The sequence below is a fragment of the Panthera leo genome, chromosome F3 (genome assembly GCF_018350215.1).
Source record: "Panthera leo isolate Ple1 chromosome F3, P.leo_Ple1_pat1.1, whole genome shotgun sequence".
NCBI lineage: Eukaryota > Metazoa > Chordata > Mammalia > Carnivora > Felidae > Panthera > Panthera leo.
In genome coordinates, this window is record NC_056696.1 from 34,874,705 (window position 1) to 34,887,575 (window position 12,871).

Sequence of the window (12,871 nt, forward strand, 5' to 3'; positions counted from 1 at the left end):
CTCCCGGCCCCAGGGTAATGAATCTTGTTTTGACTTTGCAAAGCCAGCCAGGCAGTGCCCCAGAAAGGAGCCGGGCCCCCTCCCCTCCGCCACCCCTCAAGTGAGTGTGCGTCTTTGGAACCCTTCATAATTCAGGGAGACAACGCCAAGCTTTTACAGCCTGTGAGGGGACAGGACAAACACTGCATGTTTTGCTAAGGCCCTGGGAGAGCTGGTGTGGTTTCCAGGGCCCTGTCAGATCCCACTGGGAGAGCTGGGAAAAAAAAAAAAAAAAAAAAAAAGCAACAGAAAACCCTCGCCTGGCAGTGGTTCCCGGGGGCAGGGCCAAAGTAAGAGCCGGAGTGGGGTGGAGGGAGTCGCAGCTTCTCCCATAGGGCTCTGGGGGCCTGCAGGTGACATACCAACTGTCCCGGGCGGGAGCAAGCAGACGGGATAGGAAACACGCTGCAGGAAGAGCCGGACTGGTGAGACATGGCAGATGCCGATTCTGACCCCGCTGGTGCCAAAGCAGTGGAAGGCAGCGCAGCGGAGTTCTCCGGGTGAAAGGGTGTGCACCCTTGCTGCCCTCAGTTCCCACACAGATGTGAAGAACCCGATGTCTCTGATGCCTCGGCCCTGCGATGGCTTCTGCAAACACCCATTTTCTTTAAAAGAACGACCCCCCCCCCCCCAGCCAAGATGGTAGAGTATCTTATCCACCCCCTGCTGTGTTAGCTGGCTAGGGCTGCTGTGACCAAGTGCCCCGAACGGGGCGGCTGCAGCAGCAGAAATGTGTTGGCTCACAGTTCCGGAGGCTACAAGGCAAGATGTCTGCAAGGCTGGCTCCTTCCAAGGGCCATGAGGGAAGGGTCTGTTCCAGGACGTTCTCCCTGCCCCGTCGCTGGCCGTCTTCTCTCCGTGTCTCTCCACTCGATCCTTCCTCTGTGCCTGTCGGCCTCTGTGTCCAAGTCTCTCCTTTCTGTAAGGACACCAGGCATTTGGATTAGGGCCCAACCTAATGACCTCATTTTAATTTAATTACGTCTGTAAAGTCACCGTCTCCAAATACAGTCACATAACTGGAGGTCGGGACTTGGATAGACAAATTTGGGGGGTTCGTGATTGAATCCCTGACGCCTTGCCTGCCCGCCTTTCTTGCCAGCACCCCCAGCGTCTGCACTCTGCCCCATCACTCTGCCTCTGCCCGCTGTGGCATCTGAGACGTAGGGTCCATGGCCGTCACATCGTCATGTGGGATCCAGAGTGGAGAACCACCCATAGCTCTGGTCACCAAGCCTCACTGCCTCACTGCCCGGAATATGGGTTCCTCTTGCACCGCTGATGGGGATTGGTAGAGCCTCCTCAGATTTCCTTCTCTTACTCCTTGGTTCTCGGACGTTGGCCCTGGCTTCCCCACCTGTGACAGGAGTCCCCCACACTGACTGGTAGGGCATCTCCCCTCTCACCGTGCAAGAAGGTGGCTGGATAGAAACCGTCACCAAAAGTCGTCTTCACGCCCAGGGGAGGGCCACAGTATCATCGATTTCACCTTCTCAGGGAAGGATGCCAGGAGGGCATGTAGGCAGAGGCCCGTTTTCTCCCTCACTTTCTTCTTCTCGCTCTGGGGTGAGATGTAGCCACTTTGCCTCACATAACAGCACAGAGTCTGGGGAAAAAAATGACATTCGATTAATGAAGCAAATGCAGCTGGTATAGCAGTGACATCTAAATTGTTCCTTTGGTCCCTTTATTTTCTGTAGGAAATTCTCCCTCTCCCCACAACCCCCCCCCCCACCTTTTCCCTTTAAATCGCGTGCATAAAATACGCTAATAACAATCTTCGGTGTCTGTGCATGAGTGACAGCTGAAATAAGAAAAAGACTAATCGTACCTCCTGCAGCCCTGTCACATGGAGATTAAATGAGCCTCCCTCCCGCCCCTCCATGTTCCCCGCCCCCTCCCCCACTCTCTCCTCTCTCTCTGGGTCTCTCCTCAATGAGAATCATGGGCATTTGAATAATAATATTATAGACGCCATCAGGGTGACAGTGGGGAAAAAATCAGCCCAAACCCATGATTATTCCTTCAATCTAATAATTATTTAAATACCAGATAGCTCCTTTTACTCTAATTGAGGCCTTTCAGCTGTCGGCATTACCCGGGGCCTTTGCGCTCGCCCTCTCGCTCACCTTGTGCTACCCAACGTGCCTGGACTACCTCCGAGGTCCGTGTTAGACAGAGTGACACTCAGGATGTTTGCATGTATGACTGTGCGGATGACATTATGACGGGTCCTTCAAGATCGTGCCGCCACAGGGAACGAGCCAGGGCCCCAGAATCTCACACGTAGACCTTTTATCTTCGTAGACCTGAATTCATAGAAGTCTTAAACCCAAAGGAGCCTTCTGAGGTCACTGGGACCAGTCCCCTGCCTCTGGGTAAATGTATTCCTGGACAGCGGTGGGGAAAATTCACTGTTAGAAAAGTCCAGGCTCCTTGGCAGGAAGCCCAGGAGTCCTCTCCAGATGGGATGTCCCCCTGAATATCTAACTTCAGTCTCTCCTGTTGCAGTTCTAACTCTTTGGGAAGAAGGGGCTTCCTGGGCTGAGACTACATCTGACCCGTCTGTGAGGTCACCTACCCCCCAGAGGGATGTGGCATGGGATACCACAGCCCCCAAGTCACAATGTGGGTGCCCTTCCTGCATGTGACGACTGCTGAGGCTTAGAATAGGTCAGAAGAGGTCATTCTCCCGACACAGAAAGGAGCCATGGGCGGTGGCTTTCTCACCCCCCACGGCCCTCAATCCCTGGCCTCCTTGAGCCTGCCCCCTGTACCCGCTCCTCGCCCAGGCCAGGCTCAGGCCGGCCCCTCACGGGACTGCCACCAGCAGAGTCACCTTCTCTCCCCCAAACTGGGCGGTCTCCAGGCAGAACACATATGACCCCCAGGACCCTTTCACCTGCAGCAGAGGAAGCACTAGACTTTTTGTCACCAGGTCCAGCCTGTCCCTGACTCATCTGGGGTCACAGTGGACAATTTGTCTTCTTTCCGTGGGCTTTTGTTTCTTTGTTAAAAAAGAAGAAGAAGGAGAAGAAAGAAAAGTAGTGGATTGAAGCAATCTTACAATCCCATTTAGCACAGGCCCCGCTCCCTGCGTGTCGGGCCCTCCTCCTCAGAAGGGAGAGCTGGCAGAGAGGACGGACTTCGCTCTGCCGCGGGCGAGGAACGAGCTGGAAGGGCAGCCCGGGAACAGCGGCTGACTCCTTCTCTGACTGCACGGCCTTCATTGCCACGTGTGCCTTCTCTCTGTCCCCATCCTGGCTGTGTGAGCCACCTGCTCGGTGCAGTTGTAATTACGGGCACCTTTTGCCATTATTGTTAGGAACGATGTCACCGGCAGGATGATGCCGGTGATGCCGATGTGGTGGTCCCAAAGTGGTGGCCGTGCCAGTAAAATGGAGATAGTGGCGGTGGTGTTGCTGCAGAGGGGTCCCAGGGGTGAGATCTTCTACCAGGAAGGTTGACGCAGTTCGGCAAAAAAAAAGGTATCCCGACTGTAAGCCCTCTTCCTACTGGCTCCTTCAGCAATAAGGGAGGCGGAGTGAGCCCACAGAGGCGTGAGCACCCAGGTGTCCCAAAAAAGGCAACGGGGCAGGGAGGCAGGGAGGAGGGAGTCTGCCCTGAACTGAGCAGCGAGTGTCTGATTGTCATCTCCTCCCTGCTTTGCCCTTGGCACTGACAGCAACGGGTCTGGGAGGTATTAGATGCCTCGACTGCCTGTCACCAACACCTGCCTCCTGAATCCTGATCGGGACGGGGGGGGGGGGGCGTCATCAAGCCCTCCAAATAAAATATTTAGTGGCACTTGCTTCCCAAAGAGGCAAGTGTGCCTCTCCTTGGCGTCAGGAGTGCTCTGAGTAAGGTGTCTCCGCGGGCTTGGCTGATAGAGCGCACATCCTGGTTGGGACTAGGGTTGGGGAGAAGACAGAATAAGCAAGTTTCGCCTCTTGAGAATGCATGTGGCAAAGTGACTTCACAAACAGTCACAGAGAGAGAGAGAGAAACAGACAGAGAGGAAGAGAGAGAGAGAGAGAGAGAGAGAGAGAGAGAGAGAGAGAGGTGACAGGAAGAAGGAGGCATCATGGAGAGAAAACTCCCGAGGTTGACATCAGACAATTGGGGTTAGGAAGAAATGCTAGGGTCCCCAAGTCATAGGCACATGCTCACTGGTTTCTACCAAACCGAGGATGGAAACTTCATTCTAAGACCGATCATGGAATGATGGCGTTCAAGAAGAGCTGGAAATATTGACAAATAAATTATTAATAGCATGGGCTGATGTATCTCGAACATCTCCAACGGGCTGGACGTCATTCCAAGCGCTTTATCTGTGTTAACGGACTTCTTTGTAATAATCCGATGAGGTAGATGCCGCTACTAATCCCATGTGGTGTAGATAGTGACATAGCATCACAGAATGGCTGAGGACCTTGACCAGGTTTACACAGCTGTCAGCTCTGTTTGAATCCAAGCATCTTGAGTTCAGAGCTCACGCATTTAACCATTAGAGCACACTGCCCGTCACCAGAGGCACAACCGTTCTGCTTTCCGCTGAACTCAGACAGGAGACTCAATCCTTGCGAGCGGGGCCCCCCTTTGGGATGGCTACCTGGTAATAACCAGCCTTGGCATGGAGAGACGGAAGCTCTCAACTTGGCTGTTAAGTCTGTTGTCCTTGTGAAAGCCACACTCCCAACGTGGACTGTGAACGTCCCCTGGCCAGCCCTGCACGGCAGATCGTGCCTCCTCTTAACCCCAGCTCACCAGGGCCCACGGCTGCCAGATCACAGGCCCTAGGGGCCGTCTGTCCCAGAGCAGATGCTGACTGAGGGACGGGAGGGAAAAGCCCACTGTGGCGGTCTGGTGAGAACTCCTGGCCTAAGCAGCCTTACCAGGGAGCCTGGAAGGACCTCAGTCTCAATTACACATTCTAGGAGCAAAAGGAAAGAAGCTCAAGGTGTCACTTCACCTGAAAGAAGAGATCTTACAAACTGGTTAATTCAAGCCCCCTTCATTTTAAGATGAAGAAACAGGCTCAGGGAGATGCCAAACAAGATTAATGCCATAGTACTCCTGGGTGACACAGGCAGGATTTGAATCCCTGGCTCTTCCTCCTGCCCCATGACTTCATACCTTCTAGGCATCGGGCCATTTTTCCCATTCATACTTCATAGCTCCCAGGATTCTGCACCTCCACCAGCCTCCCTGCAGGTTGCAGAGAGCTATGTTGGGACTTGTGCAATAGTATGATAGAGAAGATCACCGTGGATCCATTCCCTTCCCGCGATTCAGGCTTCACTGGGTCAGAGAGAGCCAGGGTTCAGAGGTCTACCCGCAATGTTTGTTGTCATGGAAAGGAAGAATATGAACAAATAACGGAGCTCAAGAGCTCTGGCAGGATTCCTGAAACACAGTCTCCTCGAGAGGCTTCCGTGATAATAATCACGGCTGACACCGGTTGAGCATTCACCGTGCGCCGGGCGCCGTGCTCAGAGGTCCCCGTGCCATCTCATTCACTCTCATGACAACCTTAGAGGTAGATTCTATAATCGCCCCCAGTCTGCCAGAAAGAGACGGGAGACTTGACTTGCCCCGGGGCCCAGATGTGTCCCCCAAGTCTGCCTAACAACAAAAGCCACTCCCTATTCACACTGCCTCACGTGGATAGTGGGCAGGGGGCTGAGGTGGTTGATCTTAACCTCACACCGTGTCCTTTGAAGTTATCTCTGCTCCCAGAACCTTCTTCCTCCTGCCACGGGCTGACCGTGTATGTGCGGGCGTGTTGTGGAGAAGGCAAGAGCATCACGCCCACCAGCTCGGTGCCCGGGTGTCTCAGAGCACACTTTCTAAAAGACCAAACCCCATGTGCAGGGCGGTGACACTTAACCACCCTCCTCACAGCTCCTGGTGGGAGACCGCACTCCGCCTGAAACCAAAGGAGCTTTTCTACCCAGAGACGGGGACATGCTCGGAATGGTCTCGCGTAGTTTCCGGGAACCGGCTGGAGAACGTGAGCATTCTGTTATTTCCTTTCCACGGCTCCTCTTGAGGAATTCACGTCCTGCTACTGGCCCCAGGACGCAGCTAAAAATAACCTCTGGTTTTCAAACCGAAAGCTCTGTCTGTCAGGAGGCTTTGCCGGTGCGCGCGTGGGGCCGGAAGGGCTGTGTCAGAGTCGCTGAGGTCAGCCTGGGCCTCATGCCGCTGTTGCCTTCCTCTTTCCAAGGAAGCCTGGGGCCTCATGAGTCACCCCAGAGCACCCCAGTGGAGCCTGGTTGGAAGAGGGCCGTCAGGTGGGGCCTCCCTCTGGCACCATGGTGGCTGTCGGGCCTTGAGGAGGGGCCTTTCTAAAGATACAGAACGAACGCTGTGCGGATTTCCAAGGTGGCGCCTGTTCTGATTCTAACCCGTTCCGGCCAGATTAAGGGGGCCGAAGGGGACGTGACGCTCCTAAGCTGCCTTGGAGCAAAGTCTCCATCCTTGGTACGGGTGTTTCCATTCCTGCCGCCCCCTGAGCCCAGAGTTCCGTCTGGACTTGCCTGAGAAGGTTGCTGGACAGTCTGTCCAGCTGGAGAACAGATTTGTCTGCCAGACAGCTCGCTGCCTCCTCCTGCTGCTGCCACCTGCTGCTTCAGCCACTGTCCCTGTCCCTAGAAGTCAGAGACGGTGCTTAGAGATGGGACAGGCTCTACTCTCTCATCCTCTGCCTGGGAGTCTAGAAGCTCTCCACAGGAGCCCCACCGTGCCCTTCTGGGCAGCTTCCGTAGAATACAGAAAAAGCTTTAAAGCTTGGGGATCAGAGAAAAAGGAGCAAAGGAGTCAGGACAGGAGGGCGACTGGGCTTCAGACAGGACAGGCTGAGGCCTGGCGTTGACTTCGCGAATCCTTAAACAGTCACGGGGCCCCAGCAGTGGCTGAATGAGGCTGATCCTCAACTCGCCTCCCTTTGTGCCCACATTTTCCAAACCCAGAACTCTTGCCCAGGCAGGTAACGCGGGACTCAGGTAGCCAGTCCCCCTCCGCAAGGAGGCCTGGCTCCTCCCGTGCTGCTCCTGCAGAGAAGCAGAAGTTGAAGTAAGTTCCACCCGACCCGGCCACCTGCTCACCGGAGAGGCAGAGCGACCCCCCCCCCATCCCCGCCCCCACCATCCCAAAGCAGGGTGGAAGGGATCCACCCTGCTCCCTGGGGCTCCTCAGGCTCCCGAATGGTCCATGTGGAAACCCCAGTCCTGACAGTGTCTGTGTGGTTCATTTTTCTAACAAGTTCTAACAGCTAACCATCAGGGCTTCTTCTTTCTGGAGAGGATGAGGCTGAGGGGCAGTGGGAAGCAGTTTTTCAGGATGAGCATCTCTTCTATTTCCCTGTAGAGCACAGAGCACGAGAAGGTAATGAAATGCAGCGTGTGAGGGGCTGGAAGTCTGAAATAAGAAGGAATTTTATTTGCGGTATCAGACTCTGGGAGTAGTTGACCTGGAGAGCCTGGAAGAGGGCCTTCTAAACAAGCTTTTAAAAAACAGGCGAGATTTCCACTCGACAGGGAGAGGACAGCCGTGACATCTGGGGAGGGAAGACCGGCCTTAGTGCCGATGCCGGGATCGACCGGCTGGGTGAACTTAAGCAGTCTTTTAACCTCTCTGAGATAAAAAACGATGTCTTAAGAAAACAGAAATAGAGATGCTTTGTAAAGTAAAAAAAAAAAAAAAAAAAATGTATTTTACAGCGTAAAGGCTGGAGACCAAAATAGTAACAGGATTCCCTGAACATCGCAAAGAGGGGGAAAGTATATTAAAAATAGAAAAACCAAAATACAGAAGGAAGAGACTCAGAGCTAGTCGGGATTGGGACCCTGGGTCAAGCCATCCTATTCCCTCTTCCCAGGATTTATTTTCAGTCTGACCACCCTGCCTTGTGTTTTCCAGAATCATGTGAGGGCCGGCCGGGAAGGTGGAGTAGATGAGAACCCAGAGGATCTGTGTCCTCGTCCCCGCCCCACTCAGAATGGAACAGAGGAGGCCCTGGCCACGGGCTGCAGAGGTTGACGGCTGGTCTGTGGTCCTGCTCTCTGTGGTCTGGGTGCTGCTGGCCCCCGGGGCGGCCGGCATGCCTCAGTTCAGCACCTTCCACTCGGAGAACCGGGACTGGACCTTCAACCACCTGACCGTCCACCGAGGCACGGGCGCGGTGTACGTGGGGGCCATCAACCGGGTGTACAAGCTGACGGGCAACCTGACCATCCAGGTGGCTCACAAGACGGGGCCGGAAGAGGACAACAAGTCCTGTTACCCGCCCCTCATCGTGCAGCCCTGCAGCGAGGTGCTGACCCTCACCAACAACGTCAACAAGCTGCTGATCATCGACTACTCGGAGAACCGCCTGCTGGCCTGCGGGAGCCTCTACCAGGGCGTGTGCAAGCTGCTGCGGCTGGACGACCTCTTCATCCTGGTGGAGCCCTCGCACAAGAAGGAGCACTACCTGTCCAGCGTCAACAAGACCGGCACGATGTACGGCGTGATCGTGCGCTCCGACGGCGAGGACGGCAAGCTGTTCATCGGCACGGCCGTGGACGGCAAGCAGGATTACTTCCCGACCCTGTCCAGCAGGAAGCTGCCCCGCGACCCCGAGTCCTCCGCCATGCTCGACTACGAGCTGCACAGCGACTTCGTCTCCTCCCTCATCAAGATCCCCTCCGACACCCTGGCCCTGGTCTCCCACTTCGACATCTTCTACATCTACGGCTTCGCCAGCGGGGGCTTCGTCTACTTCCTCACGGTGCAGCCGGAGACCCCCGAGGGCGTGGCCATCAACTCGGCGGGGGACCTGTTCTACACGTCCCGCATCGTGCGCCTCTGCAAGGACGACCCCAAGTTCCACTCCTACGTGTCCCTGCCCTTCGGCTGCACGCGGGCCGGGGTGGAGTACCGCCTCCTGCAGGCCGCTTACCTCGCCAAGCCCGGGGACTCCCTGGCCCAGGCCTTCAACATCAGCGGCCAGGATGACGTGCTCTTTGCCATCTTCTCCAAAGGCCAGAAGCAGTATCACCACCCACCCGACGACTCTGCCCTCTGTGCCTTCCCCATCCGGGCCATCAACCGGCAGATCAAGGAGCGCTTGCAGTCCTGCTACCAGGGCGAGGGCAACCTGGAGCTCAACTGGCTGCTGGGGAAGGATGTCCAGTGCACCAAGGCGGTAAGGAGGCGCTCGCCTCACTCTCGTCCCCATCCGTGGTCCCGGCAGCCTCTTTCCTGCCGGCGCGCCGTTGCACACCCTGTTGTACCCAGCAGGAGTCTGAAATGAGAGAGGTTTTCAAGTTCCTGTTATCTGGTTGTGACCAGTAACACGGAGTCTGACCTATACCAGACACTTGGGGCATGTTTGTTGATCCATTGAGTCATTAGATTGATATGTATATATGTGTGTGTATATGTGTGTGCGTGTATATATATATATATATATATATATATATATATGTATGTGTGTATATGTATATGTCCATATATATGTGTGTGTATATATATGCGTGTGTATATCTATATATGTATGTGTGTATATGTATATATACATATATATGTGTGTGTACATATATATATGTATGTGTGTATATGTATGTGTACATATGTGTGTGTGTACATATATATGTATGTGTGTATATGTATATGTACATATATATGTGTGTGTGTATATATGTGTGTGTATATATGTGTGTGTATATCTATATATGTATGTGTGTATATGTATATATACATATATATGTGTGTGTGTATATATATATGTATGTGTGTGTGTGCATATATATATATATATATATACATACACATATGTACGTGTGTATGTGTGTATGTGTGTATATGTATAGTGCCTGCATCATACCTGGCACACCGTTGTAGGCACTGCAGGCTTCAGTGGTGAACCAGACAGCAAAGTTCCCTGCCTTCGTGGATCTTTCATGAGCGCAGTGAGATAAATAAATACATAAGGTGTGTTGTCTGTCAGAGGTCAGTAATTATTGTCGAGAAAAATAAAGTAGGGAAGAAGGAGAGGCAATACCCAAGAAGGTTGATTCATTGGAAAAGTGGCATTTGAGCAAAGACTGAGGAAGGTAAGGAAGTGAGTCATGTTGATATCTAGGGAAAACATTCCAGAGAAGGAGCAGCAAGAACAAAGAATTCAAGGCATGCTGGGAGTGTGTGAGGAGCAGTAGAGAGCATTCGGGAGAAAGAGTGGTAGGGGATGAGGCCGGCCAGTGGTGACGGGGACCAGATCGTCCACATGCAGGGCTCTGTGGGCCACTGGGAAGACAAGTGAGGGAGCCGAGGAGGCAAATGGATATGTAAGTTAGAGGAGCAGGAAAGGAGTCAAGCTTGACTGGTAGATTGAAGACTGGGGAAGAAGAATCAGGAGTCTGGACAAAGGGAAAAGAAGAGAGTAAGGGAGGCTCAGGATCCAGACCTGAGGACAACATATGTAAAAACATCAGTGGCAAACACTGTCCTGACAGAGGGTCAAGATGCCATCTAAGCGGTCACCACCGTGATCCATCCATCCATCCATCATCCATCTGCCTACCCATTCCTCCCTCCATCCATTCAGCACCCACCCATCCACCCATCTATCCATCCATCCATTCATCCCTCTCTCCATCCTTCCATTCATCCTCTCTACCCATCCATCACCCATCCATCCATCCATCCATCCAACCATTTAATAAGAGGGTATTAAATATGTTCCGAGTGCCTATCACTGTCCTGGGCACTGGGGATGCAAACATAAAACAATGTGATAACTACTCTTACAATATCTCATGATCTAGTGGGAGAGAGAGAGAGAGAAAGGGAGCGATAAAGAGAGGGAGATAGTGGCTACGAGCTTGGACTTCAGAGACAAAGATCACAGTTCAGATTCTATCTGTGCCACTTCCTCGCTTCAGAAGTAATGTAACATCTCTACATTATCATCCGCGAAATGGGGCTCATACCGCCTGCCTCATGGGCTGATCCGATGAGATAATACATCACAAAGATTAGGGCCAGGTTAGGTTTACCGTTATTAGTTAACTATTGTGATGTGTGACAAGTGCTAAGATAGATTTCTGTGCAAAGTGCTGCAGACTTTGGATCTGCAGCCTGGGGAAAAAAATCTGAGACCAAGGGGCCCATATGGCCTTCTGAGTATCCTAAATCGAGGGAGCCTACTGTTAGGACCAAAAGTCACTTCTTAAAGCAAGAAGACAGGTCATGCCTAGTCTATGCTTCTGTTCACAGCATCATTTGCTTGGTATGATAGGATAGTGGTTAGGACAATAGACTTTGAAGTCCAACGGATTTGTACTTAAAAATCAGTTCTGCCACTCAAAACTGTATCACTTTGGGCAAGCTATGTACCTGGTCTGAGCTGTATTTTTTTCATCTTTAATACAGAGCTAATAATACCCTCATGTATGATTATTATGGAGATCAAATAGAAAATGTTCATAAAATCCTTAGTGCAATCCTTGACACTTAATAAGCATTCAGTAAATGGAAGTTATAATCATTAATATTAGCCATAATAACAAAGAAACAGTTATTTGCTGTTATTTCACTTTTATTAAATGGGGACGTTGAATTGGATAATCTCCAGAGTTCTTTACGGCCCTGAAATTCTGTAACCTAGGGTCCCCAGCCAGTGAGAAAAAGCGGAAAGGGAATGCAAGGGTTAACCCCCTTTGCAGAGTCCTGCCTGGTTCCCATTGCCCAGAGGGGGCCTTGTCAGGAGGAAACCGCTGATTCCTGCCTGCTTCTGAGCCAGAGGGAAGAGGAAGCCACCACCCTTCTCTGGCTCCAGTGGCTTGCAGAGAGACAAGCCCGGGCTAGTGACCAAAGAGCAGCAAAGGCACTGGGAGAGAGGTGACAGTAGGCGGGACCAGGGCCTCAAAGAACAGCCCCTCATCAGCCCCCCTGCCCCACCCCTGAAAATCATACTCATCTGGTGCAAACTTTACAGCATGGTGGGCAGGGAAGCTGAAAGAAGAGCCACTTAAAATCCTTATCATCTAAGGAGTCCCAGACCTGGGCATCCAGAAATCTTTGGTGGCCTTGGAGAGGGTTAAGGATTGGTGAGAGAAACTGTGGTCCCAGGGCTTAATTTTAACATAGTCTCTGGACTAGCATGGAGCTCTCAGATGAAGGACTTGAGCTTTGCCCCTACAAAAGGGATAAGGAAGAGGGCTGTCACTCATTGAGTGGAAGCGATGTACTGAAGACTGAGCTGGGCAATTTAAGTGTCATCTCATTTGATCTCATTTGATCCTCACTATAACCCTATGAAGCAAAGAGGATCATCCCCCTTTGGCAGATGGAAAAACAAAGGCTCACAAAGATGAAGTCAATTGCTTAAATCGACACAACTATAAATGACCAAGCAGGGGTTTGAGTTCAGTTCAGCCCATATGACTTCTGAGTCCAAGCTCTTTCTGTTTAGCCATGCTGCTGCTAAGGAAAGCCGTAGTTCAAGCTGTCACCATTTGGGCAAAGATAAAGGGGCTTCCGATGTCTGGAAACACCTGACAATTTAGAGAAGAGAGAAAGAAATACCAGCCAACTCCAGGGGCTCAGGAAAAAAAACACCCAAAAAACAAAAACAAAAACTCAAAAAACCATTTCCCTTACAGTTCTGGAGATTCTAGAATCAGGAACGATAAAGAGAAATCCACAATCACTGGCAAGGTTTTTTGCTTCTGTCGTCATTACTCAGAAACTGGCTTGGGCTATGCCTGTGCCCAGACTCTGCAGCCTTACCAGCCCTTTTGTGGAAAGGAAGCTAAAGCCTTGAATCAAGAACTTTCAGGACTAA

At 52.1% G+C, this 12,871-nt stretch overlaps 1 protein-coding gene across 1 annotated transcript in view; it reads left to right on the top strand.

The window, feature by feature from the left end:
• The window catches only part of PLXNA2 (plexin A2), a 207,689-nt gene that overhangs the window by 16,497 nt on the left and 178,321 nt on the right, over positions 1-12,871 (top strand). Inside the window, exon 2 of the mRNA XM_042924603.1 lies at positions 7,963-9,229. Coding sequence (XP_042780537.1) covers positions 7,997-9,229 — 1,233 coding nt within the window. The 5' untranslated portion in view covers positions 7,963-7,996. The remainder of the gene's footprint in view (positions 1-7,962; positions 9,230-12,871) is intronic.